Source organism: Geotrypetes seraphini, chromosome 12, assembly GCF_902459505.1.
Source record: "Geotrypetes seraphini chromosome 12, aGeoSer1.1, whole genome shotgun sequence".
Taxonomy (NCBI): domain Eukaryota; kingdom Metazoa; phylum Chordata; class Amphibia; order Gymnophiona; family Dermophiidae; genus Geotrypetes; species Geotrypetes seraphini.
Genome location: NC_047095.1, coordinates 71850818 through 71878278, shown reverse-complemented (window position 1 = coordinate 71878278; position 27461 = coordinate 71850818). Strand labels below are relative to the sequence as shown.

Sequence of the window (27461 nt, the reverse complement as noted above, 5' to 3'; positions counted from 1 at the left end):
TGGTGAATCCATGCTGACTGGGATCCCGAAGATCCCGAGATCGGTGGCAGTTGCAGCAGTAGAGCGCACACACACGATGGAGCTTTCCAGCGGACGTCACCATGGCAATGTGAAGCCAAAAACAGAGCGGGGAGGTGGGCCCTGAAAAATATCAGGCATTTTTGGACCACATCCATTTTTTGTGGATTTTTGCAATTTGCGAGGACTCCTGGAACGTAATCCCCGCAAATTTTAGGGGAGTACCGTACTTTGCATCAATTGAAACCTTTGCTGTCTGACCAAATTCTTCGACTGGACTACTATAACATTATACAGTACACACAGCGTTGGCCATAAAGTCTCCTCAAAGCTTGGCCACCTGTTTGATTTCTGCCATTTTAAGATGGTAAAAGCACGGCATGCTTCAGACCCACGTGACTGGACTGAAACTAGGAAAGAACCGAAGCGGCATTCAGTTTCACAAGAGCCTTCCCTGCCAACTCCGCAACCCAAGAGGGAGGCAGGAACAGGGGCTACCAGGAATCGTGAAAAAGTCCTAACATACTGCATTATCATCTTTAGCGTTTGCATATCGCCAGTAGATTCTTTCATTTGAGGATTATGTGCCATCACAAGTTAGTAAGATTTCAACTGCATTCGTTTACTAGTCAGAGACGAGAAAAAAACTATACAGGAAGTAGCAATTAGTGCTGACTTCAGAGAACTTGTTATTGGCTGTTACAGAACGTGGGTGTTCGGCAAGCTCGAAAAAAGAAGTGCACTAACCACATTTTTTCCATCAGCAAGACACTTTTTATTTTGCTTTCCTCTGATTACCACAAGCGTGAGGGTGATATTTTTAAAGAAGAGCTGGCCACTTTTATCACCCAGAAAATCTGTTTGAGGTGTTGACATCAGGATATGGTTGTCATTTTCTAAAAACAAAGAGGGGTTCTGCCTGAAAATGCTGCTGGAAAGTTGATACTGTGGCTTTAGCCAGGTGTGCAAAAAGCTTTTCATCTGCTCTTGGTAAACGAAAGCTCTGGCAGCTAGGCTGAAGCAACAACCTGCAGCTCTAGAGAGAAGAGAACAGCTGCTCTCCACCCAGTACAGAAGAATAGAAGCTTTGCCCCGGCCGACTGGCTCATAGCAAGGGTCCAACTAGCAGCTCCCCAAGCTCCTGAAGGGACACAAAGCAGGCTGTATCCTTTCCCCAGTGGAGTACGCCCGAAAAACGACAGAAAAATACCCAAAAAGAAACAGAGCAGATCAGCACATACCTTCTGAGTTTGCTTGCACAAGGTAAAACTGAATAGGGAGCTGTTCTCCACTGTAGCAGGAGAGGAGTTCAAGATCTTAAAGTAACACTCTTCTGCAGATTCATGATTAGTGGGAATCGAATCAACAGCTAAAGCATGCACTATTGTACTGTGCTTCGATCTGGCAGAATCCCAAAAAGTAGCAATTCCATGCTACTGATCCCAGGGCAAGCAGTTTGTTTTATTTATTCCCACCCTTATCCAGGGCATTACACACTTACATACAAAATATTAAATGACATATAACAGACAACTCTACAGACATTAAAACAATCCAGACCATAGAATACATCAGTGACCAGCTTCCTGCAATCAACAGCCTCCACTCTTTCTCATTTAAACAATCTCAGACCCTGTGAGTGTCTTTGGAGTCATTTCTTGAAACTCTATATATTCTGCTGATGATGAATATACTCGGGGAGGATGTTCCATTCCCTGGGCCCAATACCTTCATAACAGTTTGTGGACTTTTCCTCCAGGAACTTGACTGTACCACAGAAAAGTGGTAATTCCTTACCCACACTCCTCCTCCAAACATTAACTGTGCCACATCCTCCAGCAATAAGTCCTAGAGCTTAATTATTCATTGAGTGAAAAAAATGCTTCCATCTATTTCTTTTAAATGTGTTAAAAGGGGGCCCTTTCCTAAATCTTAGTGTTTGCTAAATTCTAACACGCCCATAGCTATTTAATGGGCTTCTTAGCATTTCACGTAGGCACTAAGCTTTAGTTCTGTGACTTCATGGAGTGGTATCTACTGCTTGTACGTTTTGAAGAGTAAACTGCTTCACATTTACCCACTGCATTCCACTCAAAACTTTGTGTACATACGATAATTTGCCAGTTTTCAAATTTATTTACTTCATTGTTCTAATTCTATATTAGGCTATTTTAAAGTACGTTGTTTTTATCAAACCTATTCTTGCTGTATAGCTGTCATGTCTTAGGATGGGCAAATTCTATGGAAAACGTTAAAAAAAAAAAACCTGCAAAATTTTAAAAAATTTACGCAGAATTCTCAAACTTTTTGCCTAGAATTCCAGCACGAGAGAGAAGCTGAGTAAAGCCCATGTTGCATGTGTATGCGCTAAATTCTGCACTGCACAGTTGCACAGAGTTCTACCAGAAATAGCCTAGATCTATGAGGTTTTTGTATGTATTCCAGTCGGGTTTCCAGGATTTCTCCAATGAATATGTATGAGATGTATTTGCATGCACTGCTTTCAATGCATATTCAGTGGGGGAATCCTGAAAACCCGACTGGATTGTGGCCCTCAAGGAGGGACTTTGAGATCCCTGGTCTAAGTGGGCAATGGGGGATTAAGTGACTTGCCCAGGGTCACAAGGAGCAGTGTGGGATTTGAACCCACAACCTCAGGGTGCTGAGGCTGTAGCTCTAACCCAGGGCTGTCAAACTTCCTCCTTGAGGGCCACAATCCAGTCGGGTTTTCAGGATTTCCCCAATGAATATACATGAGATCTATTTGCATGCACTGCTTTCAATGCATATTCATTGGGGAAATCCTGAAAACCTGTCTGGATTTCATCCCTCGAGGAGGGACTTTGAGATACCTGCACTAACTGATTAGTCTTGGGCAGTGGTTCCCAACCCTGTCCTGGAGGAACACCAGGCCAATCGGGTTTTCAGGCTAGCCCTAATGAATATGCATGAAGCAAATTTGCATGCCTATCACTTCCATCATATGCAAATCTCTCTCATGCATATTCATGAGGGATATCTTGAAAACCTGACTGGCTGGGGGTCCCCCAGGACAGGTTTGGGAACCACTGCCTTAGCGCAGCTTAGTAAAAGGAGCCCTAGGTCAGGGTTTGGCAACACCACGTGAATGGCACCTGCAAAGGAAGATGAAGGCTGCTTGGTTTGTGGGTTAGAAGATTGTCAGTCAATCAATTATTGCACCAGGGGCTTGGGGGGGGCAGCAGAGACCCCCCCCCCCTCCCGGGGGAGCTGCAAAGGAGGAGCCTCGGCCCCTCTCCGGGCAGCTCATCTGCATATATGTTAATGAGGCCGCCTGCAGGCAGCGGCCTCTCATCCCCGGCCTTTCCTAGCAGCGCTGGCCGCCGGCGCTCACCTGAACTGCGGGCTGTCGACGAGGCTGCGCAGGGCGGCGGTGAAGCGGGCGTCATCCCCGTGCAGGCGGCGGGACTGGGAGGAGGCGGCGGCCATGGCGGCGGCGGGAATCACGCCCGAGACGGAGGCGGCCTCTGTTGCCCTGGCAACGCAGTGGGCGGGCCAAGGACGTTATTGCCATGGAAACAGAGGCGCACTGCTCCCATCGAGAGAGGCCACCCTGACTTACTGGTTCGGACCAATGGTCCAGCTAACCCAGAATCCTGTTCGCAACAGTGGCCAATGCAGGTCACAGGAACCTGGCAGAAGCCCAAATAGTAGCAAGATTATATAGAATCCCAAAGAATGGCAAGATTCCGGAATCCCAAATAGTAGCAACATTCCAGAATCCCAGAAAGTAACAAGATTCTGGAATCCCAAATAGTAGCAACATTATATAGAATCCCAAAGAATAGCAAGATTCCGGAATCCCAAATAGTAGCAACATTCCAGAATCCCAGAAAGTAACAAGATTCTGGAATCCCAAATAGTAGCAACATTATATAGAATCCCAAAGAATGGCAAGATTCCGGAATCCCAGAAAGTAGCAACATTCTGGAATCCCAAATAGTAGCAACATTCCAGAATCCCAGAAAGTAACAAGATTCTGGAATCCCAAATAGTAGCAACATTATATAGAATCCCAAAGAATAGCAAGATTCTGGAATCCCAAATAGTAGCAACATTCCAGAATCCCAGAAAGTAACAAGATTCTGGAATCCCAATCCCAAAGAATGGCAAGATTCCGGAATCCCAGAAAGTAGCAACATTCTGGAATCCCAAATAGTAGCAACATTCCAAAATCCCAGAAAGTAACAAGATTCTGGAATCCCAAATAGTAGCAACATTATATAGAATCCCAAAGAATGGCAAGATTCTGGAATCACAGAAAGTAGCAACATTCTGGAATCCCAAATAGTAGCAACATTCCTGAATCCCAGAAAGTAACAAGATTCTAGAATCCCAAATAGTAGCAACATTATATAGAATCCCAAAGAATGGCAAGATTCCGGAATCCCAAATAGTAGCAACATTCCAGAATCCCAGAAAGTAACAAGATTCTGGAATCCCAAATAGTAGCAACATTATATAGAATCCCAAAGAATAGCAAGATTCCGGAATCCCAAATAGTAGCAACATTCCAGAATCCCAGAAAGTAACAAGATTCTGGAATCCCAAATAGTAGCAACATTATATAGAATCCCAAAGAATGGCAAGATTCCGGAATCCCAGAAAGTAGCAACATTCTGGAATCCCAAATAGTAGCAACATTCCAGAATCCCAGAAAGTAACAAGATTCTGGAATCCCAAATAGTAGCAACATTATATAGAATCCCAAAGAATAGCAAGATTCTGGAATCCCAAATAGTAGCAACATTCCAGAATCCCAGAAAGTAACAAGATTCTGGAATCCCAATCCCAAAGAATGGCAAGATTCCGGAATCCCAGAAAGTAGCAACATTCTGGAATCCCAAATAGTAGCAACATTCCAAAATCCCAGAAAGTAACAAGATTCTGGAATCCCAAATAGTAGCAACATTATATAGAATCCCAAAGAATGGCAAGATTCTGGAATCACAGAAAGTAGCAACATTCTGGAATCCCAAATAGTAGCAACATTCCTGAATCCCAGAAAGTAACAAGATTCTAGAATCCCAAATAGTAGCAACATTATATAGAATCCCAAAGAATGGCAAGATTCCGGAATCCCAAATAGTAGCAAGATTCCGGAATCCCAAAAGTAACAAGATTCTAGAATCTCAAATAGTAGCAGCATTCCAGAACCTCAAAGAATAACGTCATTCTACAATCCCAATTAGTAGCAACATTATATAGAATCCCACAGAATAGCAAGATTCCAGAATCCCAGAGAGTAACAAGATTCTAGAATCCAAAATAGTAGCAACATTCCAGACCCCCAAAGAATAACAACATTCTAGAATCCCAAATAGTAGCAACATTCTGTACAGAAGCCCAAAGAAAAGCAAGATTTTGGAATCTCAGAAAGTAACAAGATTCTAGAATTCCAAATAGTAGAAACATTCCGGAACCCCAAAGAGTAGCAACATTCCATATAGAATCCACTACTGGCTGACTGAAGATTGAATTATAGTGACCGGGGAGGAGGTAGATGGGGGAACTGAGAGATAGAAAGAGAGGTCATGAGGGGAGGGAGGGCTAGAGAAACATCATGGAGGGAGGGGGGCTGGAGAAATGGCATGTTGGGAGGGAGGGCTGGAAAAAAGAGCTTAGAGTAGGGTAGTGGTAGATGGGGAGAGACAGAAACAGTAGGAGAGGAGAACCCATGGGGGAGGAGGTTTTGGGGAAAGGAGAGAAAGGAACACTAAAAAGGAAATGAAGATGAGAAAGGGGACCAAGGAAATGAGGTGAAAGGTGGGGAGGGGGCTCTGAGTAGGGTTTGGATGGGGCTGTGGGTGGAGTGTGGGCAGTGTCATATGTCCTTTTTTTTTGTCTTCTCAAATATGGTAACCCTAATCCTAACGCTCACTCTCCACCCATGTCATACTTCATCTGAAAAATATTTGTTAATAATAGATAAAATGCCGGTTAGCAGACGCAAACAGACAAATTATCAGAAAATACTTTAATGCATTCTGGGCATAACCATGTCTTAATGCCGGAGACTTAACAGCTCTGGATCTCCCGCTGACTCTCCGTACTGGTATCTTCAAGAGGATCTCCCTGTGAGGATCTCAATGAGTGTTTGCAGGGCTGTAGGCCAAAGTCCAAAGTGTGTGGGCACCAGAACTCCGCCCCTGCCCAGCATCTCTCCCTTTCCTCCCCCACAGGTGCTTGGGTCGCTCAACTGCACACCCTCAACCCCCTTTGGTACCTTTTAAAGCCTTCGCTTCTTTGCCAGCACTGCGCCGACCCCAAGCCTTTCATCAGAGCCAGTCATGCCTATGTGGAAACAGGAAGTTGTGTCAGAGGGAAGGCTCGGCCATCAGTTGCTCCTCACTACCAACAAAGATAGCAGGGGGAGAGACCTGATCGCCTGTGGGGGAAGGGAGGGACAGATGCTGGGAGTCTTCAGCTGGCGGGACTTGGTGATCCTTCTGCTGGGTGTGGCTATGCCATGGGTTTAGTAATTCCTCTTTCTTGTCCTAATATACCCTTTTCTTGGTCATTATTGTGTTGCTAATCCAAAAATGATGGGCTTCTGAGACTTACAGAAGTTTTCTTGCACCGCACTTCCCTCCATTCCTGCTCTGAGATACCCCCTAACATGTGCAATCTGCCGTGCGTGCTCGCTCATACCTATGCCCACAGACCCTGGAAAATACAGAGCAGATGGGCATGTTTTTAAAAGGATTGCTGAGGGGGAGAGAAATTCACAGGAGGGGGCTGTAGTCTGAGTCAAGGGGCTCTGCCGTGATTTTTCCTAGGGTGGGGGCTGCAGAAGGGCACGTGCTTCACTTGCAAGTTTTTTGATTTTCACGAGGATGTTTGTATTTGAAGTCCCAAAAACCTACTGCCACAAAGTAGCAGATGGAAATGTATTTGGATCATTTCCCTGAGACCAATTTGAAAGGGAGCATTGTAAAAACCTTGAATCGTTCTCTTTTGAAATGCCTTTGTGTTCCTGGGTATTTTGTAGTTCCCTGTCAGTGTCATGAACAGAAATTCTCTGCTGCTGTGCTCTGGCCTAGAAAATGTTCCCCCTTCAGGCATTTTTAAACTTTCACGTCTACACAAAAATAGGGGTAAAGAACTTTCATGGATTTATTCAATTTTCTATCCTGTTCTCCCAGGGGAGCTCAGGACGGTTTACTTGAATTTATACCGCCAAAGCCATGATAGTTTGAGGCGGTTTACAACAAGAGGTGCTGGACAAACAGTGAAGTGGTCATCGAATACAAGCTTACAGGATGGAAGAAGAGAAAAACTATAAAATTCTTAGGTTACAAATCGATTAAACAAATTCGTTTTTACTGATTTTCTGAAATTGAAGTAGGATGAGGAATGCGGGATGATGTTACCCAGCCAATCGTTCCATTTACCTGCTTGGAAGGCCTTTATTGTCGGATAGGTGAACAGATGAATTCTACATGTGGGCCTGGTAGAACTATCCAGATTAAATTGAGAAACCAAGTACGTGGGGGCCAGACCAAATATTGATTTAAAACAAATACAAAAGAATTTAAGCAAAACTCGTGCTTCCAGGGGTAACCAGTGAAGTTTTTGATAATAAGGGCTTATGTGTTCCCATTTCTTCAACCCAAAAATCAGTCGAACTGCCGAATTTTGGATAACTCGGAGTTTTTAAGGTTCTTTTTGAAGGATCCCAAGTAAATCATGTTGCAGTAATCGAGCACGCTTAAGATGGAAGATTGAACCAATAAGCGGAATGATGCTGCATCAAAGTATTTTCTGTACCTCGGGCAATGGGGGGATTAAGTGACTTGCCCAGGGTCACAAGGAGCAGCGTGGGTTTGAATCCACAACCCCTTTGTGCACGAAAGAGGAGTGGGACCTGGGTGTGATAGTATGTGATGATCTTATGGTGGCCAAACAGTTTGAAAAGGCGAGGGTGAAAGCTGGAAGGATGCTAGGATGCACAGGGAGAGGAATGACCCGTTAGAAAAGGGAGGGTGACTGTAACTAGCTCTGTGGCCAACCCAAAAAGTTGGCTCGTAACTTTCACAGTAAAAACACCAAGTCCAGACCAAAGCCAAAGAGACTGTGGAGACGGATGTTGCTGATTCAGACTTTGGTTCCAAAGAAAACAGTCAATATATTGTATCCACCACTCGGAAAAGGGCACAGAAGAGAGCTTTCTTTTCCGAGGGGAAACTGCATATTTTAGTCTTTACTGGCCCCTTTCCTTATCAGATTTATGGGATCTAAGCCTTCAATCTTCCATTCTTCATTATTAGTAGTAGGGTGACTCTCAAAACCCGAATGTTCCTCCATTTTCAACCTTCTTATCTGGCCATGGCCTCCATCAATGAGTCCCTTTCTTGGATCTGATATTTGGGGAATCCCCACTCTGTCCATTGTCACTCCCCTTTTCTGGACTGATGACTCTGAAATCTCCTTGTCCTTTACCCACCTTCTCAAGGCCAATTCATAATTTTGATCTCAAGTCAATTTCTCCTTCCTTTCCCGTTTTTATTAAACTTTTTAAATCTTCAACATAAGTAACATAAACTTGTTCAGAAATTAGATATACAATAAAGAAATCAGACAAGAACTTCAATTATATCCTTTCATAGCCCCCAAAATAGGATCCTTCAGAAAGTAACAGAGACAAATCAAAAGGAAAAACCCTTAATAACACAGTATTACCCAGAAGGGCATCATCAAAACATAAGTCTAAGTCCGATTTGGGCAGATGGCACCAGATGGCCAAAGTCGGCATTTTCAAAAAAATATGTTTGGAATTTTTTTGGCAAAAATTGTTTATCTGGATGTCCAGACCGCCAAGACGTCTGTCTTTATACCACATTTTCAAGCAAAATTTCATCCATGTCCCAAACGCCCAGAACAAGGTTATTTGGACGTGGGAGGGGCCAATCTTGGAATGGATGTGGCAACAGAGCAGTGGGGCACCTTACAGGGCACTGCTGTGAACTTCACAAAAAGGGTGCCACATAAACATCTCACTAGAACTCCCTTATAGGTTATGGTGAGCCCCCCCAAACCCACAATACCCACCTGTCTACAACCCCAATAGCCCTTATGGCAGTAGAGTAGGGTTTTGGTGGGCGTAAATGTAGTGGTTAGAGTGGCTGATGGGCCTGGGTCCTCCTCTCAATGGTTCACCAGCCCACCCCCCAGGCTCTACTAGGCTTTCCTATACCAGGTGCTGATGTGCTGGAGATAGATATGTACTTTTTTATTCTGATCTTTGTGGGGGTGTGAGGGGGTCAGTGAACACTGGGGGGGGGGGGGGTTGTGGGGGAGGGGGTCTTTACCTGGTCTCTGCAATGGTTATCTGGTCACTTTTACACCTGTTTTTATTTGATCTAACAACGTTTAAGTTTTGTCCAAGATGTCTAGTAAAACATTCGATTTTCCCTGCAGAATGACTAAGTCTAGGTCAGCCCCATCCCGCCCACAAACTGCCCTAACCACTCCTCCAAATACGACCCTTTCAGCTCTGGGCGCACAACGGGATTCAGAGGCCTAAAATGTCCCGCCACACGTACAAAAAATTGGTTTGATTATTGGCTCTTGGACGACCTGTCTTTTAGGTTGTCCAAGTGCCGATTTGGGCAGGTTTTTAGATGTGTTTCAGTTTTGATTATGAGCCCCTTACTGTTCATCCTTTAGCCCAAATTATGCTACTTCTAATTCTCTAACCTGGAGGAGGATTACCCAATTGTACAGGAAACTTATCAAGAAATTAAGGTGTACTGGGTCGTAGAAAATATATCTCACTTGTTGAAATTTAATCAAACATTTAACTGGACATTGAAAAAAACAAAACAAAACCTCAAAACTCCGCCATTCTGTTAGTTGTGGTGACAGAATGGCAGAAAAGTTTTCCATCTCAACTGGGAATCTCTCCCCATTGCAGGAAGACATCATATTTTTCCCCCAATATATAATTGAATGATATTTTAAAAATAAAAATGTAATATCAGATTCAAACACAGAAGTTCTACCAATTTCTGAGAGGTTTTCAAAAACTATCTGGGGAAACAGGTTCCAATCCACCCATTGAATCCACTCCAGATGGTTCCTTAAATTGCCTCTTTTTATGTGAGAGGCAGGACTTGACGGTGGGTCATCTTTTGTGACCCATTTTCTTGGCTCCAGACGCAGAGTCAGCAGATAAGGCTGCAAATGACAAATATTAGCCTCTTGCTGACACGGCATGCCTAATTGGGACAGCAATGGTGCAAATTCTCTTCTTGATTTGTTTTTATTATTTATTTTTGATGCAATTTCCCTTCATTCATAAACGACAGAAAGACACACATCGTGCTGCTCCGTGCGAGCCATGTGACTGCGACGGCCATACAATACATCATCAACACTTATGTTTCCCTAATTGCTGCCAATTAAAATCGTTTCTTTGACAAACAATTTCAAACAACCGAGAATGACAGACGCATTGAGCTCTCATCTCAGCAGCTCTATCCCCTGGTGAAATATTTGTACCTGGAACCTCTCTCACAAACCGATCAATCAGCGTTTGCCTGCCTTCTCTGGCGACAGCCCCTGACTTCATATTTTTCATCCCATGCTGCTTAATTGATCCTTCGTTTGACCTTGACTTCAACTAAAGACAACTCGAACTGCCTCACCATTTGCAGTCTCAGCCAGTCTGAATGTTTTCTAACATTCGGCTTTGCTGTCTGCATTTTCTTTCAGAACAACAGAATCTTTTTGAATTGCATTATACAGACTGTCCGATGTCCACGATTGAGAGGGTTCTTGTTAAGGAAGGGTTCTTGGAGTGGGTTCGCTCTGGGAAATTCTTGGAAGGAGGATTCTTCGAGTGGGCAGACTTGTTGGGCCGACGGCCCTTTTCTGCTGTCATACTCTCTGTTTCTATCTTGATTGATATTTCACTACTCTTACACACAATGCCAGATAGTCCAGACCCCACTCAATCTCAGCTTAGACCACCGATTGGATTCCTTGGAGTGGGTTCGCTCTGGGAAATTCTTGGAAGGAGGGTTCTTCGAGTGGGCAGACTTGTTGGGCCGACGGCCCTTTTCTGCTGTCATACTCTCTGTTTCTATCTTGATTGATATTTCACTACTCTTACACACAATGCCAGATAGTCCAGACCCCACTCAATCTCAGCTTAGACCACCGATTGGATTCCTTGGAGTGGGTTCGCTCTGGGAAATTCTTGGAAGGAGGGTTCTTCGAGTGGGCAGACTTGTTGGGCCGACGGCCCTTTTCTGCTGTCATACTCTCTGTTTCTATCTTGATTGATATTTCACTACTCTTACACACAATGCCAGATAGTCCAGACCCCACTCAATCTCAGCTTAGACCACCGATTGGATTCCTTGGAGTGGGTTCGCTCTGGGAAATTCTTGGAAGGAGGGTTCTTCGAGTGGGCAGACTTGTTGGGCCGACGGCCCTTTTCTGCTGTCATACTCTCTGTTTCTATCTTGATTGATATTTCACTACTCTTACACACAATGCCAGATAGTCCAGACCCCACTCAATCTCAGCTTAGACCACCGATTGGATTCCTTGGAGTGGGTTCGCTCTGGGAAATTCTTGGAAGGAGGGTTCTTCGAGTGGGCAGACTTGTTGGGCCGACGGCCCTTTTCTGCTGTCATACTCTCTGTTTCTATCTTGATTGATATTTCACTACTCTTACACACAATGCCAGATAGTCCAGACCCCACTCAATCTCAGCTTAGACCACCGATTGGATTCCTTGGAGTGGGTTCGCTCTGGGAAATTCTTGGAAGGAGGGTTCTTCGAGTGGGCAGACTTGTTGGGCCGACGGCCCTTTTCTGCTGTCATACTCTCTGTTTCTATCTTGATTGATATTTCACTACTCTTACACACAATGCCAGATAGTCCAGACCCCACTCAATCTCAGCTTAGACCACCGATTGGATTCCTTGGAGTGGGTTCGCTCTGGGAAATTCTTGGAAGGAGGGTTCTTCGAGTGGGCAGACTTGTTGGGCCGACGGCCCTTTTCTGCTGTCATACTCTCTGTTTCTATCTTGATTGATATTTCACTACTCTTACACACAATGCCAGATAGTCCAGACCCCACTCAATCTCAGCTTAGACCACCGATTGGATTCCTTGGAGTGGGTTCGCTCTGGGAAATTCTTGGAAGGAGGGTTCTTCGAGTGGGCAGACTTGTTGGGCCGACGGCCCTTTTCTGCTGTCATACTCTCTGTTTCTATCTTGATTGATATTTCACTACTCTTACACACAATGCCAGATAGTCCAGACCCCACTCAATCTCAGCTTAGACCACCGATTGGATTCCTTGGAGTGGGTTCGCTCTGGGAAATTCTTGGAAGGAGGGTTCTTCGAGTGGGCAGACTTGTTGGGCCGACGGCCCTTTTCTGCTGTCATACTCTCTGTTTCTATCTTGATTGATATTTCACTACTCTTACACACAATGCCAGATAGTCCAGACCCCACTCAATCTCAGCTTAGACCACCGATTGGATTCCTTGGAGTGGGTTCGCTCTGGGAAATTCTTGGAAGGAGGGTTCTTCGAGTGGGCAGACTTGTTGGGCCGACAGCCCTTTTCTGCTGTCATACTCTCTGTTTCTATCTTGATTGATATTTCACTACTCTTACACACAATGCCAGATAGTCCAGACCCCACTCAATCTCAGCTTAGACCACCGATTGGATTCCTACCTGAGGTCAGTTCAGTCCTGAACAGCCACACTCAGCCGTCCTCGGCCGCAGCCACCAGGCCACAGAACGGGTGTTTTGATTTCACTGAGGATGCACTGGGAGAGGCCTAAGACGCCGATAGTTTCAGATACCTAAGGCCTCACCCTGTCAGTTTTTTTTCAGGTCCTCAGTAGCCATCACTAGATTTATTGATCTGAGGGCTCGCTTTAATATTAATGACCTAATTTTAATACTAATGAGGTCATTTGCATTGGAGAGTCGGAGAATGTACAAATGGACGGAAAAGCACGGGGTGAGTCATTGTTGTACATCGATCGGCAAATTAGGTTGAAGTTAAACCAGTTCAAACTGGTTAGGAACGATCGTTAAATGATCGGTGAATTTAGTGCATCTGAGCCCAAACTTAGCCCACATGTCTGAGGTGTCCATCATACAAGAAGATTAAGGCAAATTAAAAGTCTTCAGAAAGTTACTTATAACATTGTTTGTTGGTATTTTTTATTGGTTTTTGACATCAAATACATAGTGCAAGCATACGAACGATCAAGTTTTATAACATACTGCATTCTATTCCAACAAATAATATAAAGCTGTTTACCCCCCCCCCCCCCCGACTAACCCTCCCCCGCCTCACCTGGATGTGTATAACAATCTTTCATGAATCAAAGGGAAATAATGTTAATAATTCACATTCATAACTTACAATAATGGGCCCCAAATTTCCTTGAATTTGCTCTGGTATCCCCTCTGCAAAGAATTAATGTTTTCAAACTAATAAATCTGGTTTAATGATTCCCACCAGAAACTATCATTTAAGTTATCCCAGCTTTTCCAATTTTTCCTTATCAGCTGCACGGCTACTCCTGTCATGAAAACGGCCAATCAAGTGGAGAAGGCCTCATCCAGGGCTAGGCAAATGTTGGGTTGTATCCGGAGAAGCTTTGTTAGTCGGAAGCCCGACGTCCTAATGCCCTTGTACCGAACCATGGTGAGGCCTCATCTGGAGTACTGCGTACAATTCTGGAGGCCACATTACCAAAAAGATGTACTGAGAGTCGAGTCGGTACAGCGGATGGCCACCAGGATGGTCTCGGGGCTTAAAGATCTATCATACGAAGAAAGACTGAACGAATTGCAGCTATACTCTCTCGAAGAACGCAGGGAGAGAGGAGACATGATTGAGACGTTTAAGTATGTCACTGGTCGTATCGAGGGAGAAGATGATATTTTCCTTCTTAAAGGACCCTCCGCCACAAGAGGACACCCGCTGAAAATAAAGGGCGGGAAGTTTCATGGCGACACCAGGAAATACTTCTTCACCGAAAGAGTGGTTGACAGCTGGAACAAGCTCCCAGTGCAGGTGATCGAGGCCAGCAGCGTGTCGGATTTTAAGAACAGATGGGATGCTCATGTCGGATCTCTAGGAGGCAAAGGTCATCAGAGAGTGATTAAATAGGGGGGGTGGGTCAGCGGTGTGGGCAGACTCGATGGGCCTCGGCCTTTTTCTGCCGTCACTTTCTATGTTTCTATGTTTCTATGTTTCTATGATGAGGAGCATTTTGTTCTGGTTTGCATTAATTGGTTTCTTAGGTAAAAGTATCATTCCAACCAATATTATGTCATATGATAACGAAAGTGGAACTTCCAATATCGTCATAATTTGACCCCCAAATGGATTTCCAGAATTTGAGTATCAGGGGACAATAATAGAGCAAATGATCCAAAGTCCCTATATCAAGATGACGCCATCATCTATTAGCCTTAGAACTATCTAACCTTTGTAACCTAACAGGGGTCCAAAAAGATCTTTGCAGCAAGAAAAACCAAGTCTGTCTCATAGATGCTGATGCTGTACAGAAATCTACTGCTTTGTCTCAACGCTCCAAATGTCTTTAAGACTCGTTTTTGGCTTTTTATTATTCACAAATTCAGATATCAATTTATACCACTGGCCAGCCTGCTCAACAATTATCCCTCCATTCCGACTCGCAGGCAAGCCACGCCCCCTATAACATTGTAAAATCGTTAAGACATCGTAAATCAATTGAATGTCCTCTCCTTTGAACCCAGGCTAGGAAAGGGATACCCTAGTCCTTTGTTCCTTTATAGTCTGGCCATTGCAAATGACACCTGTGACGTCTGAAGGGGCAGAATGTTTATTCACTCACAGTCCATGCTGTACTGACTCTGTACATAAAGAAAGCCGAGTCTTTAACCCTCTGCATTAAGGAGTCCTTTGAAAACCCATTATTGCTGGTGACCTGCACTTAGGATCCCTCTGCATTTAAAATACTAGGTGTGAAAGCTTTCTTAAAGCACAGTGTGTGTGGTGGAAAATTAAAGCATCGCAACAAGGCAAAGAGGTGTTGCCAGGGAGTGGCAGTGTGCCCGCTCTGTGCCCTGCCCCTGGGACATTCAATACCAGTTCCTGTTCAGTGATCAGATCCATGAACTGGCCACTGATTTACTAATCCGTCAGTGTGGGAGCGATGCCTCAGTGGGGGTTGATAACATGTCCATGCATGTGTGGACACAGTTAATGAATATTGAATAATTGGACACAGTTAATGGGTATTAGAGTATCTGGCTGGGAATCGCACAGATTAACACGCTCAAGCATCAGGTCTGGTAGCAAGCATAAAGGTAAGAGGAGAGTGGATTCTTCTGGGTTCTGGAAGCAGTCCAAGGGAAGGGAGAGACCCGATCAGTTTTCTGTTAGAAATCTCTATCTGTCTAGGTCTCAGAGAGGGTGGAAAATATTTACAGCGAGAACTGTGCTTTTCTTGCCCAGGATGGAGAAGCGGGCAATGCAGAGGTGTAACGTAGAGAAAAGCCTGCAGCCTGAACATACATCGCCTTCCCTGGGCCTGGACAGACAGACAGAACGTAGTTGTTTGGTTATCTTGTCCAAAGCGGAGTTCGAGGGGGGGTATAACAGCAATTATTGCAACACAAGCATAAATATAGAATGCAGGATAAAGCTCAATTGTACCCCTAACATAGACTTCTGATACAGTGAGTTACTGATCATATATTTGTTTCATCGTGGTAAGCATAGGGTGGAAAATCAGCACTGGTGGAAGAGACATGTTTTCAGGTTTTTGCGAAACAGAGAATACGTAGTGGAAGTACGAATCTCTATGGGTAGTGGGTCCCAAACCTTTGTAGTGTGATAGTGAAATTTAATTCCCTGTTACTCCCCCTCCCCCCCCCCTGGATCCCTCCAAGGCTGGTTGAGGCTGAAACTTTCAGCAATTCATCCTTTAGCTTCCTAGGGAAACATGTCTAAGATTGGCAGCCTGTTGCTTACATGGCTCTGCCTGGGGAATGGTGTGGATTATTTGCACCAGGCACGTATTTTGGGCACCTTTGGCCCTTGTACATCAGAGCCAGTTTGCAAAGCAGTCACCCCCATTTTTTTCCTCTCAGCAGGTGTGAGGTGCACTCTTAAAAGCACCCACATCCTCTGAACCTGCTCTCTGTAGAAGGGAAAAGTGCTGCAAAGGCTCGATGTTCAAAAAGATGTAGCTGGGTAGATGAGGCTCCTCCTAGGTGATCCTCTGCTGACCGGGTAATCTCTGGACATTCGGCAGCACATAACCAGATGTGTGTGTGTGTCTTAGGTGCTATCGACTCATGTTCGAGTCCTACTAGTCACTTGAACATGATCATCACGTTTTTGGGGCAGAATATAGAAACAGAGAAACATGATGGCAGATAAAGGCCAAATGGCCCATCCACAGCATCCACTATCTCCTCTTCTCCCCATTGGCTAAGGCTCTTCACATTTGCATCTCCTCTTCCTATTGGCTAAGGCTCTTTACACCTGCATTGTGAGGTCACAGAGCTTTATGGTTAGAGAAACATGATGGCAGATAAAGGCCAAATGGCCCATCCACAGCATCCACTATCTCCTCTTCTCCCCATTGGCTAAGGCTCTTCACATTTGCATCTCCTCTTCCTATTGGCTAAGGCTCTTTACACCTGCATTGTGAGGTCACAGAGCTTTATGGTTAGAGAAACATGATGGCAGATAAAGGCCAAATGGCCCATCCACAGCATCCACTATCTCCTCTTCTCCCCATTGGCTAAGGCTCTTCACATTTGCATCTCCTCTTCCTATTGGCTAAGGCTCTTTACACCTGCATTGTGAGGTCACAGAGCTTTATGGTTAGAGAAACATGATGGCAGATAAAGGCCAAATGGCCCATCCACAGCATCCACTATCTCCTCTTCTCCCCATTGGCTAAGGCTCTTCACATTTGCATCTCCTCTCCCTATTGGCTAAGGCTCTTTACACCTGCATTGTGAGGTCATAGAGCTTTATGGTTATAGAAACATGATGGCAGATAAAGGCCAAATGGCCCATCCACTATGTCCTCCTTTCCCTATTGGCTAAGGCTCTTAACATTTGCATCTCCTCTTCCTATAGGCTAAGGCTCTTTACACCTGCATTGTGAGGTTATAGAGCTTTATGGTTAGAGAAACATGATGGCAGATAAAGGCCAAATGGCCCATCCACAGCATCCACTATCTCCTCTTCTCCCCATTGGCTAAGGCTCTTCACATTTGCATCTCCTCTTCCTATTGGCTAAGGCTCTTTACACCTGCATTGTGAGGTCACAGAGCTTTATGGTTAGAGAAACATGATGGCAGATAAAGGCCAAATGGCCCATCCACAGCATCCACTATCTCCTCTTCTCCCCATTGGCTAAGGCTCTTCACATTTGCATCTCCTCTCCCTATTGGCTAAGGCTCTTTACACCTGCATTGTGAGGTCATAGAGCTTTATGGTTAGAGAAACATGATGGCAGATAAAGGCCAAATGGCCCATCCGCAGCATCCACTATCTCCTCCTCTCCCTATTGGCTAAGGCTCTTAACATTTGCATCTCCTCTTCCTATAGGCTAAGGCTCTTTACACCTGCATTGTGAGGTTATAGAGCTTTATGGTTAGAGAAACATGATGGCAGATAAAGGCCAAATGGCCCATCCACAGCATCCACTATCTCCTCTTCTCCCCATTGGCTAAGGCTCTTCACATTTGCATCTCCTCTTCCTATTGGCTAAGGCTCTTTACACCTGCATTGTGAGGTCACAGAGCTTTATGGTTAGAGAAACATGATGGCAGATAAAGGCCAAATGGCCCATCCACAGCATCCACTATCTCCTCTTCTCCCCATTGGCTAAGGCTCTTCACATTTGCATCTCCTCTCCCTATTGGCTAAGGCTCTTTACACCTGCATTGTGAGGTCATAGAGCTTTATGGTTATAGAAACATGATGGCAAATAAAGGCCAAATGGCCCATCCGCAGCATCCACTATCTCCTCCTCTCCCTATTGGTTAAGGCTCTTAACATTTGCATCTCATAAGAACATAAGAATTGCCACTGCTGGGTCAGACCAGTGGTCCATCGTGCCCAGCAATCCGCTCACGTGGTGGCCTTCTGGTCAAAGACCAGCACCCTAAATGAGACTAGCCCTACCAGCACACGTTCATGTTCAGCAGAAACTTGTCTAACTTTGTCTTGAATCCTATGAGGGTGTTTTCCCCTATAACAGCTTCTGGAAGAGCATTCCAGATTTCCACCACTCACTAGGTGAAGAAGAACTTCCATACGTTTGTACGGAATCTATCCCCCTTCAACTTTAGAGAGTGCCTTCTCATTCTCCCTACCTTGGAGAGGGTGAACAACCTGTCTTTATCTACTAAGTCTATTCCCTTCATTATCTTGAATGTTTCGATCATGTCCCCTCTCAATCTCCTCTGTTCGAGGGAGAAGAGGCCCAGTTTCTCTAATCTTTCGCTGTACGGCAGCTCCTCCAGCCCCTTAACCATCTTAGTCGCTCTTCTCTGGACCCTTTCGAGTAGTACCGTGTCCTTCTTCATGTACGACGACAAGTGCTGGACGCAGTACTCCAGGTGAGGGCGTACCATGGCCCGGTACAGCGGCATGATAACCTTCTCTAATCTGTTTGTGATCCCCTTTTTTACCATTCCTAGCATTCTGTTTGCCCTTTTTGCTGCCGCCGCACATTGTGTGGACGGCTTAATCGACTTGTCGATCAGACCTCCCAAGTCCCTTTCCTGGGAGGTCTCTCCAAGTACCGCCCCGGACATCCTGTATTCGTGCATGAGATTTTTGTTACCGACATACATCACTTTACACTTATCCACATTGAACCTCATCTTCCATGTCGATGCCCATTCCTCGAGCTTGATTATGTCACTTGCAAATCTTCACAATCCCCCTGCGTCTTTACTACTCTGAATAACTTCGTATCATCCGCAAATTTAATCACTTATGTCCAGATCGTATATAAAGATGTTGAAGAGCACGGGTCCAAGAACCGAGCCCTGCAGCACCCCACTGGTGACGCTCTTCCAGACCGAGTATTGTCCATTTTCCTCCACTCTCTGTTTCCTATGCTCCAGCCAGTTTTAATCCACGTGAGTATTTCATCCTCAATTCCATGGCTTGCAATTTTCCGAAGTAGTCATTCATGCGGAACCTTGTCGAACGCCTTCTGAAAATCCAGATATACAATGTCGACTGGATTGCCCTTGTCTATCTGTCTGTTTACTTCCTCAAAGAAGTGCAGCAAGTTCATCAAACACGATCTGCCTTTGCTAAAACCGTGCTGACTGGTCCTCATCAGCCCGTGTCCGTCAAGGTGATCAATGATGATGTCCTTTATCAGTGACTCTATCATCTTTCCCGGTACCGAGGTCAGACTCACCGGTCTGTAGTTCCCCGGATCTCCCCTCGAACCTTTCTTGAAGATCGGTGTAACATTCTCCACCTTCCAGTCTTCCGGAATCTTTCCCAATTTGATCAACAGATTGGCTATTAGTTGAAGCAGTTCAGCTATAGTCCTTTTCAGTTCCTTGATGTCCTTCAGATGGATGCCATCCGGTCCTGGGGATTTATTGCTCTTAAGCCTATCAATCTGCCTACATACCTCCTCTAGACTGACCATCATTCCTGTCAGCTTTCCGTCTTCATTTCCAGCATATAGTCTGATGGGTTCCAGTATGCTGTGTACATCTTCTTCGGTAAATACAGATGCAAAAAATGTGTTGTTTGTCGACGATTGCTTTGTCCTCCTTTAGCGCTCCCTTTATTCCATGGTCATCCAACAGTCCCACCACTTCCTTTGCAGGTCGTTTCGCCTTAATATATCGAAAGAACGGCTTGAAGTTCTTCGCCTCCTTGGCTATTTTTTCCTCATAGTCTCTTTTGGCCCCTTTTACCTTCTTATGGCACCTGCGTTGATGTTGTTTGTGCTTATTTCAGTTTTTATCCGTTTTTGACCTTTTCCATTCCTTAAATGAAGTTTTCTTGTCTCTTATCGCTTCCTTCACCTCTACAGTGAGCCACGCCGTTTCTTTGTTCTTTTTCCTCTTGGATCCCTTGTTGATATGCGGTATATATAGATTTTGCGCCTCGGTGACTGTGTCCTTAAAAAGGGACCAAGCTTGCTCTAGCGTTTTTACAGTGCTTATCCTCTTCTTAATCTTCTTCCCTACCCTAAGTCTCATCCCTTCGTAATTCCCTTTTCGGAAGTTTAGTGCCGTGGCTGTCGTTTTGGACTGATGTTTCTCCCCTGCGTCCAGATCAAAGCGGATCATATTGTGATTGCTGCTTCCCAGCGTCCCTTCTGCTTCTACATCTTGTGCTGGTCCTCGCAGGCCATTTAGAATTAAGTCCAGAATTCCATTTCCTCTAGTATTTTCCTTGACAAGTTCTTCCTATTGGCTAAGACTCTTTACACCTGCATTGTGAGGAAAGAGAGCTTTATTATTATAGAAACATGATGGCAGATAAAGGCCAAATGGCCCATCCACAGCATCCACTATCTCCTCCTCTCCCTATTGGCTAAGACTCTTAACATTTGTATCTCCTCTTCCTATAGGACAGACATGATTTGATGAGATGGAGTCAGCATGGGTTCAGCCGAGGGAGATCTTGTCTCACAAATTTGCTCGACTTCTTTGAAGGTGTGAATAAACATGTGGATAAGGGTGAGACAGTTGATATAGTGTATCTAGATTTTCAGAAAGCTTTTATAAAATTCCTCACGAGAGGCTCCTGAGAAAATCAGTGTCATGGGATAGGTGGCAAAGTTCAGTTGTGGATTAGGAATTGGTTATCGGATAGAAAACAGAGGGTAGGGTTAAATGGTCATTTTTTTCAATGGAGGAGAGTAAACAGTGGAGTGCCACAGGGGTCTGTACTGGTTCCAGTACTATTTAACTTATTTATAAATGAACTGGAAATTGGAACGATGAGTGAGGTGATTCAATTTGCAGATGACATTAAACTGTTCAAAGTTGTTAAAACGCATGCGGATTGTGAAAAATTACAGGCGGACCTTAGGAAATTGGAAGACTGGGCGTCCAAATGGCAAATGAAATTTAATGTGGACAAATGCAAAGTGATGCACATTGGGAAGAATAACCTGAATCACAGTTACCGGATGCTAGGGTCCACCTTGAGGATTAGCGCCCAAGAAAAGGATTTGGGTGTCATCATAGACAATGCAATGAAATTTTCCGCCCAATGTGCAGCAACGGCAAAAAAAGCAAATAGGATGCTAGGAATTATTAAAAAATGGATGGTTAACAAGACTAAGAATGTTATAATGCCCCTGAATCACTCCATGGTACAACTTTATCTGGAGTATTGCGTTCAATTCTGGTCTCTTTATCTCAAGAAAGATATAGTGGTGCTAGAAAAGGTTCAAAGAAGAGTGACCAAGATGATGAATGGGATGAACTCCTCTGGTATGAGGAAAGACTAGAAAGGTTAGGGCTCTTCAGCTTGGAAAAGAGATGGCTGAGGGGAGATAGGATTGAAGTCTACAAAATCCTGAGTGGAATAGAACGGGTACAAGTGGATCGATTTTTTACGCTGTCAAAATGACAAAGCCTTGGGGACACTCAATGAAGTTACAGGGAAATACTTTTAAAACCAATTGGAGGAATTTTTTTTTCAGTCAGAGAATAGTTAAGCTCTGGAACGCATTACCAGAGGATGTGGTAAGAGCAGATAGCATAGCTGGTTTTAAGAAAGGTTTGGACAAGTTCTTGGAGGAAAAGTCCATAGTCTGTTATTGAGAAAGACACACGGGAAGCCACTGCTTGCCCTGTATCGGTAGCATGGAATATTGCTACACCTTGGGCTTTGGCCAGGTACTGGTGACCTGGATTGGCCACTGTGGGAACGGGCTACTGGGCTTGATGGACTATTGGTCTGACCCAGTGAGGCTATTCTTATGGTCTTAAAGTTCTTTACACCTGCATTGTGAAGTCATAGAACTTTATGGTCATAGAAACATGATGGCAGATAAAGGCCAAATGGCCCTTCCATAGCATTCACTGTTTCCTCCTCTCCCTATTGGCTAAGGCTCTTCATATTTGCATCTCCTCTTCCTATAGGCTAAGGCTCTTTACACCTGCATTGTGATGTCATAGAGTTTTATGGATTATACAAACAGAGAAACACAATGGCTGATAATGGCCAAATGGTCCATCCATACAGCCCATCCGCAGCCTCCGCTATCTCCTCCTCTGCCTAAGAGATCCCATGTGCCCCGTCACTTTCTTTTTTTGTACAATCTTTGCTACCGTGCTGTGACTGCAGCCAACTTTGCTGGTGATCTGGTGGCAAGAAATTCCTTCCTCGCGCATCACTGACGCTCAAACACCTCCTCCAACATCAGGTTCTGAGTTTTGTTCATGGTTGATGCTTTTATAGCTGCCCTGTTACCTAGAACTCTGGACTGTGATTGGCTGATGAAAGCAGTCTGAAGATTGGTCAGAAATAATGCATGCTAATTGGACAGCCTCGATCCCGTAGTAGCTATGTTCCAGTATCAATAATTTTAGAAACACGTGATCTTATGTTCAAATATTTTTTATTATGAAAACAGTAAAGCACACCAGTACAAACAGCATAGGCTTTTGTTATTAAAACAGAACTATCGACCTTCCCCCCCCCCCCCCCACTATCCTTTCCCACCCCAGGAGTCCAGTACCACAACAAAAATTGAGAGCAAGAGTCAAACTTAGAGGTTCAATAATCTGCTGCGGGCATGCGGAGTAAGATCCTGCCAGAAACACTCCCAAGTCTGACAGAATCTACGACCAAGTCCACGATCCAAGTCTCCCACTAGTCTTCGTTCCAATGTCGCATGAATTATCATCAGGGATCGCCACTGTGCATATGATGGGGGATCGTGGGACAACCAGTTAGTAAGTATTGCTTTTTTCCCCATCAAAAGCGCTCTAGTGACGAAAGCCGACATGCCCTTGGGTTTGGGCGTGGCTATATTGTAGAATCCGAATAGTGCTCTTGGTTGTGGAAGCCATCGCCTCCCCCATAGCATCGTAATGTAGTGTCCCAAATATCTCCAAAACTGTAAAATTTTAGGGCAAGTCCAGAGCATATGGCCTAAAGAAGCTTGAGCCTGATCACATTTCGGGCAGGAATGAGATGCAGTAATCCCCATCCGAGCTGCTCGTTCCGGCGGGATGTAGAGTCGCAAGACTATCTTCAATTGCATTTCCCAATGCGTAATGTTAGGAGAGACCTTCTGAATATGTTTCAAAACCTGCTGCAACTGCTGGTCTGTTAAAGTGCATTGCAAGTCCTCTGCCCATGTTGTCGCTAAGATGGCCAAATTAGTGCCCGATTGACAGTCCCGGACTCCCACAATGTGAAAACGAAGAGGAACCCTCTGTTGTGCAGAAAGACTGAAAAGTTCCGAGAGGGCCTCCCGGGTATCTTCGGTCAGGTGTTCCCCAGGTAGAGACTGAGCATAATGTCGGATCTGATAATAAGCAAAAAAGTCAGTTGGCTGTAAATCAAATGTCTGACGTAATTCCGCAAAGGTGGCTATTCTCCCCTCCTCCAGAAACAGGTGGAAAAGATATTGTAATCCCAGCTTACCCCACCTCTGGAAGGATGTATTTTGCAGTCCAGGCGGAAAAGCTCCATTGCCCTGGATGGGTAAATATAAGGAAACCCCAGAAGACAACTTTGCTGTTTTACATACCCACTTCCAGGTTTGCCGCGCCGGCGAGAAACACGTGATCTTAAAAGTTGATCATAATAGCCAAATGTATCCCTTATAATGTGGAACACGGACAAAGAAATGAAAATAAAAGGTCAGTAAGTTGAAAGAATGCAAAAGTCACAAGTGGTTCCAAACCTTTGCACACCACTGAATCTTAGGTGTGTTACTATGTGGTTACGCTAGGAAAGAGGACACCCATTCTAGGTTTTGTAGAATTGCCCCCAACTGTATGACCATGGATGAGTCATTTTTCCTCCTCAGGCCTCAGTTCGGTCACTGACCTGGGTTAGTGTACATGATGATCTTCAGTTGGTTTCACCTCCATTTAGGAATTTTGCAGACAAGTTATATACCAATAGTAGACATCAGACTTTCCATACCAGAGGTGGTTGTGTTATTATCATTTTAAAGTGCATTGTAACTGGTCTAATGCCTGGAAATGACCTTGTTGTCTTTGCTTTGCTTCACAGAAGGTGTTTCACTATGACAGACAAGCTTCTCCCCCTGTCCCAGGAGGCTCTAATCCAGTTCAACAAGACGGTAGCAGCAGAGGGCACAGAGACTCGTCCAAGGGCAGGATCCTTCTCTATTCGCCGAAGCTCTCAGTCCCTAGAGATGCCACCGCGGACCCTGTTGCGTTTCAGGAGCATGGATAGCAAGCCCCCTGGCCAATCGCGGAGGAGCTCCATCCTGAGTAATCTGAACACCCCTTTCTCCCGCAGGAGCTCTGTGTCCATGGCGATGGGTAAGCGACTCTCTCTGGGCCCCTGGATGCACTATGGCAGGACCAGCTTCTCCGGGCTCCCTCTTTACCAGCCCATCCAGGAAATCCAGTGTGAGAACACATACCGGATGGTGCCAGAGGAGGGCTTCAAGTTCGATGTCAGCAGGGCGCAGCAGGTGCTAGAGTCCATTCTGAGCAGCCGCCTCTCTAACACCACATACAACCCAGTCAACACAGGACAGCTTGGCCAGAGCCTGACTGACCTGATTCGTAGCAAGGTGAAGGAACTGCTTCCGCCCCGCTACAAGCTGGTGTGTAATGTCATCGTGGGACAGATGGGCAACCAAGGCCTGAGAGTGGCTAGCCGCTGCGTGTGGGATCATGAGAATGACAACTTTGCTTCAGCCACGTACACAAACCCTTCACTGTTTGCAGTGGCCGTAGTGCATGGCCTGTATTTCCCCTAGACAGTAAGTAGCCATCACATGGCCTCAATGCACATCTTTAAAGTCAAAGGCACACCTCTAGTGGTGCAAGTTCAAATCCCAGCCTCCTACAAAGTCATTTCAGAGAAGGCCATTCCCTCCCATGACTCCATCACAGAGAGCAGGAAATGGGGTCCCTCCAGAGCTAGTCCATGAGGCTGTATGTCTTTAAGGCCAGGAATATGCTATTCAATTGATCCCTTCAAGGGGTAGGGGCTCAGGGACATTAAGGACACCTCCCCTTACTCCCGGTCACGTCCTCTTCCCCTCCATTTCCAGGGCTAGGATGACTCAGTGCGGCCGTTTCAGTGCTCAGTTGTTCACATTGAATCTTCTTACACCCGGGGGGCATCATAGCAGCACTTGACCTAATTTTGGGGGAGGGTGATGTCCCCCCCACCCCATTCCACCCCAAGCTAGGGATGCCCCCTTCCTCTGTCCTGCACTTGAGTGTTCCCCCCCCCTACTGCCGCCACCACATACCTCTTGCCAGCCGAACAGCATCTTCTACCTCCTGCTTGCGCCGACCTTGGCTCCCCTCTGACGTGACATCCTGGTCCCGTGACGAGCGAGAGGTGGAAGACGCTGCTTTGGAGGGGAGGGGAAGGCGGAGAGAAGAGGCACCGATGACCCCGGCAAGACAGGACTGGGGGGAGGGGGCGTCCACACCTCCTGCTCCCCCTTATCATGCCACTGGGGCAGAGAGGAGAGGCGCTGACAGTGACGCGGAGAGGACGATTCATCGTGGCCATGATGAATTATCCTGAGATGAAACGGCTGCGATGAATTGTCCCGTTCCTTCCAGTTCCATCCCATACGTTTCCTGGTTGATGACAGCAGAAGCCGCTGGAGAATCAGCATGAATTGTGCAGGTTGCCCCATTTCAAACTCCTATTACTAACCTACAAGTGTCTTCATGTAACTTCTCTCCTCTCGCCTTATATGTCTCCCCGAAAACTCCGTTCCTCAGATCAGCTGCTTTTATCTGTCCCCTACTCCTCGTTCCTTATATCTAGCTGCCCAATATGCCTGGAATAAACTTCCTGCGTTAGTCCGTCAGGCCCCTTCCCTTGTTTAAAAGCAGACTGAAAAGCCACCTTTTTGACCCTACTCCCCTCTGCCCACCATCCTAGCCAATAGATGAACCATTCCCCTAACTGTATCCCCCACCCTGGCATCCTGTTTGTCTGTTTAGATTGTAAGCTCTTTCAAGTAGGGACTGTCTCCTTCATGACTCTGTACAGCAGTGCGTATGCCTAGTAGCACTCTAGAAATAGCTTGCCTTCTATCGATCTCCCCTCCTATTGCTGCTCTCCGTGCTGGGACACAGGTCAAACACCTTCAGGGCCTGACCTGCAGGGGATCAGCTGTTTGGAAAGGAAGCCACTTAAACCCACATATATTGTATTGTGGCATTACACTGCCACCGGACTCAAACAACTACGCTGGCTGCCAATGAAAAAGCAAATCCAATTCACGAGAGCCTGCATGAGCGATCTATGGAGCCAACTCGAGTGGACTAACTTCTGTTGTCAAAGTCCCACACTCCTGCAATTCACGAGCATCACAGCGTTTCAAATTATCCTTCCCATCACCTCAATAAATACGGCAGAAGAAGATGTTTGAGGCTACCTTTGAATACCATGGACCTCTTATCGGGAAGAAACCGCTAACACACCTAAGACAACTTATCTTGACTTCCAGAAGAAAGTAAAGACATACCTCTTTTCTCTATAGCCAACCGCTTCCCTTTAAAAACCACAAGAACTTGATTCCTTGGAGAGAACTGTGGGACGTAAGACACCGTATGGTATGGAATATGCACACTCTGGGGGATGCTCAGACTGAGCTTGCACAACCCAAAATGTCTTTTTAAGGTTCCCCGCGTTTGGCACGCTCTGTTCCACACTGCTGTACCTAGAGACACAAAACTCAATAAAGAGGTGTGGAGTCTTTTATTGCTGCTTTTGGTCTTTATGTCATTCTTTCTTCATAGACGTTATCAGTATGAGAGAATTCCACTGGACTTGTAAAGGGAATTAGTCATAGGAATGGTGACGTTGCAATAATTCTTGGCCCTCGGCTTATAGAATGCGTTTGTGCAGAAATGCAATCACTGGAGCTCAGGAAGAATGCAGAATAACAAGCAACGTTCTGCTCCTTATTTTTGTGTCATCCTTCCCGGGATGTCTAGCTATCTTCAACAGTGCCTGATAACTCTGAACTTCCATTTGACCTGCATCTTCTCATACACACTTTCAGCAATCTGCCTCTAACAGTCACAGGTCGCACATTGGGGGGGGGGGGGAGGATATTCAAGAAACCACTGAGAGGGGAATTCTATTAATGACGCTTAAAATGATGCATGCAATGCAATTGCTATTGTATAAAGATGCAGATGCAAATCTTGCAGCA

The 27461-nt window shown here is 45.4% G+C and overlaps 2 protein-coding genes across 7 annotated transcripts in view; one reads left to right on the top strand and one right to left on the bottom strand.

Moving 5' to 3' along the window:
• The window catches only part of BTBD19 (BTB domain containing 19), a 93643-nt gene extending 90077 nt beyond the window's left edge, over positions 1-3566 (bottom strand). For 2 of the 5 annotated variants that reach the window (XM_033916347.1, XM_033916348.1), the window contains exon 1: positions 3392-3566. In XM_033916347.1, coding sequence (XP_033772238.1) covers positions 3392-3486 — 95 coding nt within the window. In that variant the 5' untranslated portion in view covers positions 3487-3566. Of the gene's footprint in view, positions 1-1259; positions 1346-3391 lie in introns of those variants that run through there. The other 3 variants (XM_033916349.1, XM_033916350.1, XM_033916351.1) reach the window with 2 other exon arrangements.
• TCTEX1D4 (Tctex1 domain containing 4) lies at positions 478-27009 on the top strand. 2 transcript variants are annotated; one of them, XM_033916353.1, is made up of 2 exons: positions 478-1281; positions 24308-27009. In XM_033916353.1, the coding sequence occupies exon 2, from the start codon at positions 24321-24323 to the stop codon at positions 25026-25028; it is 708 nt and encodes a 235-aa protein (XP_033772244.1). In that variant the 5' UTR covers positions 478-1281; positions 24308-24320; the 3' UTR covers positions 25029-27009. The 2 variants fall into 2 exon arrangements, with proteins under 2 accessions (XP_033772244.1, XP_033772243.1); XM_033916352.1 differs by lacking the exon at positions 478-1281 and adding an exon at positions 15280-15399.
• The last annotated feature ends 452 nt before the right edge of the window (positions 27010-27461 follow it).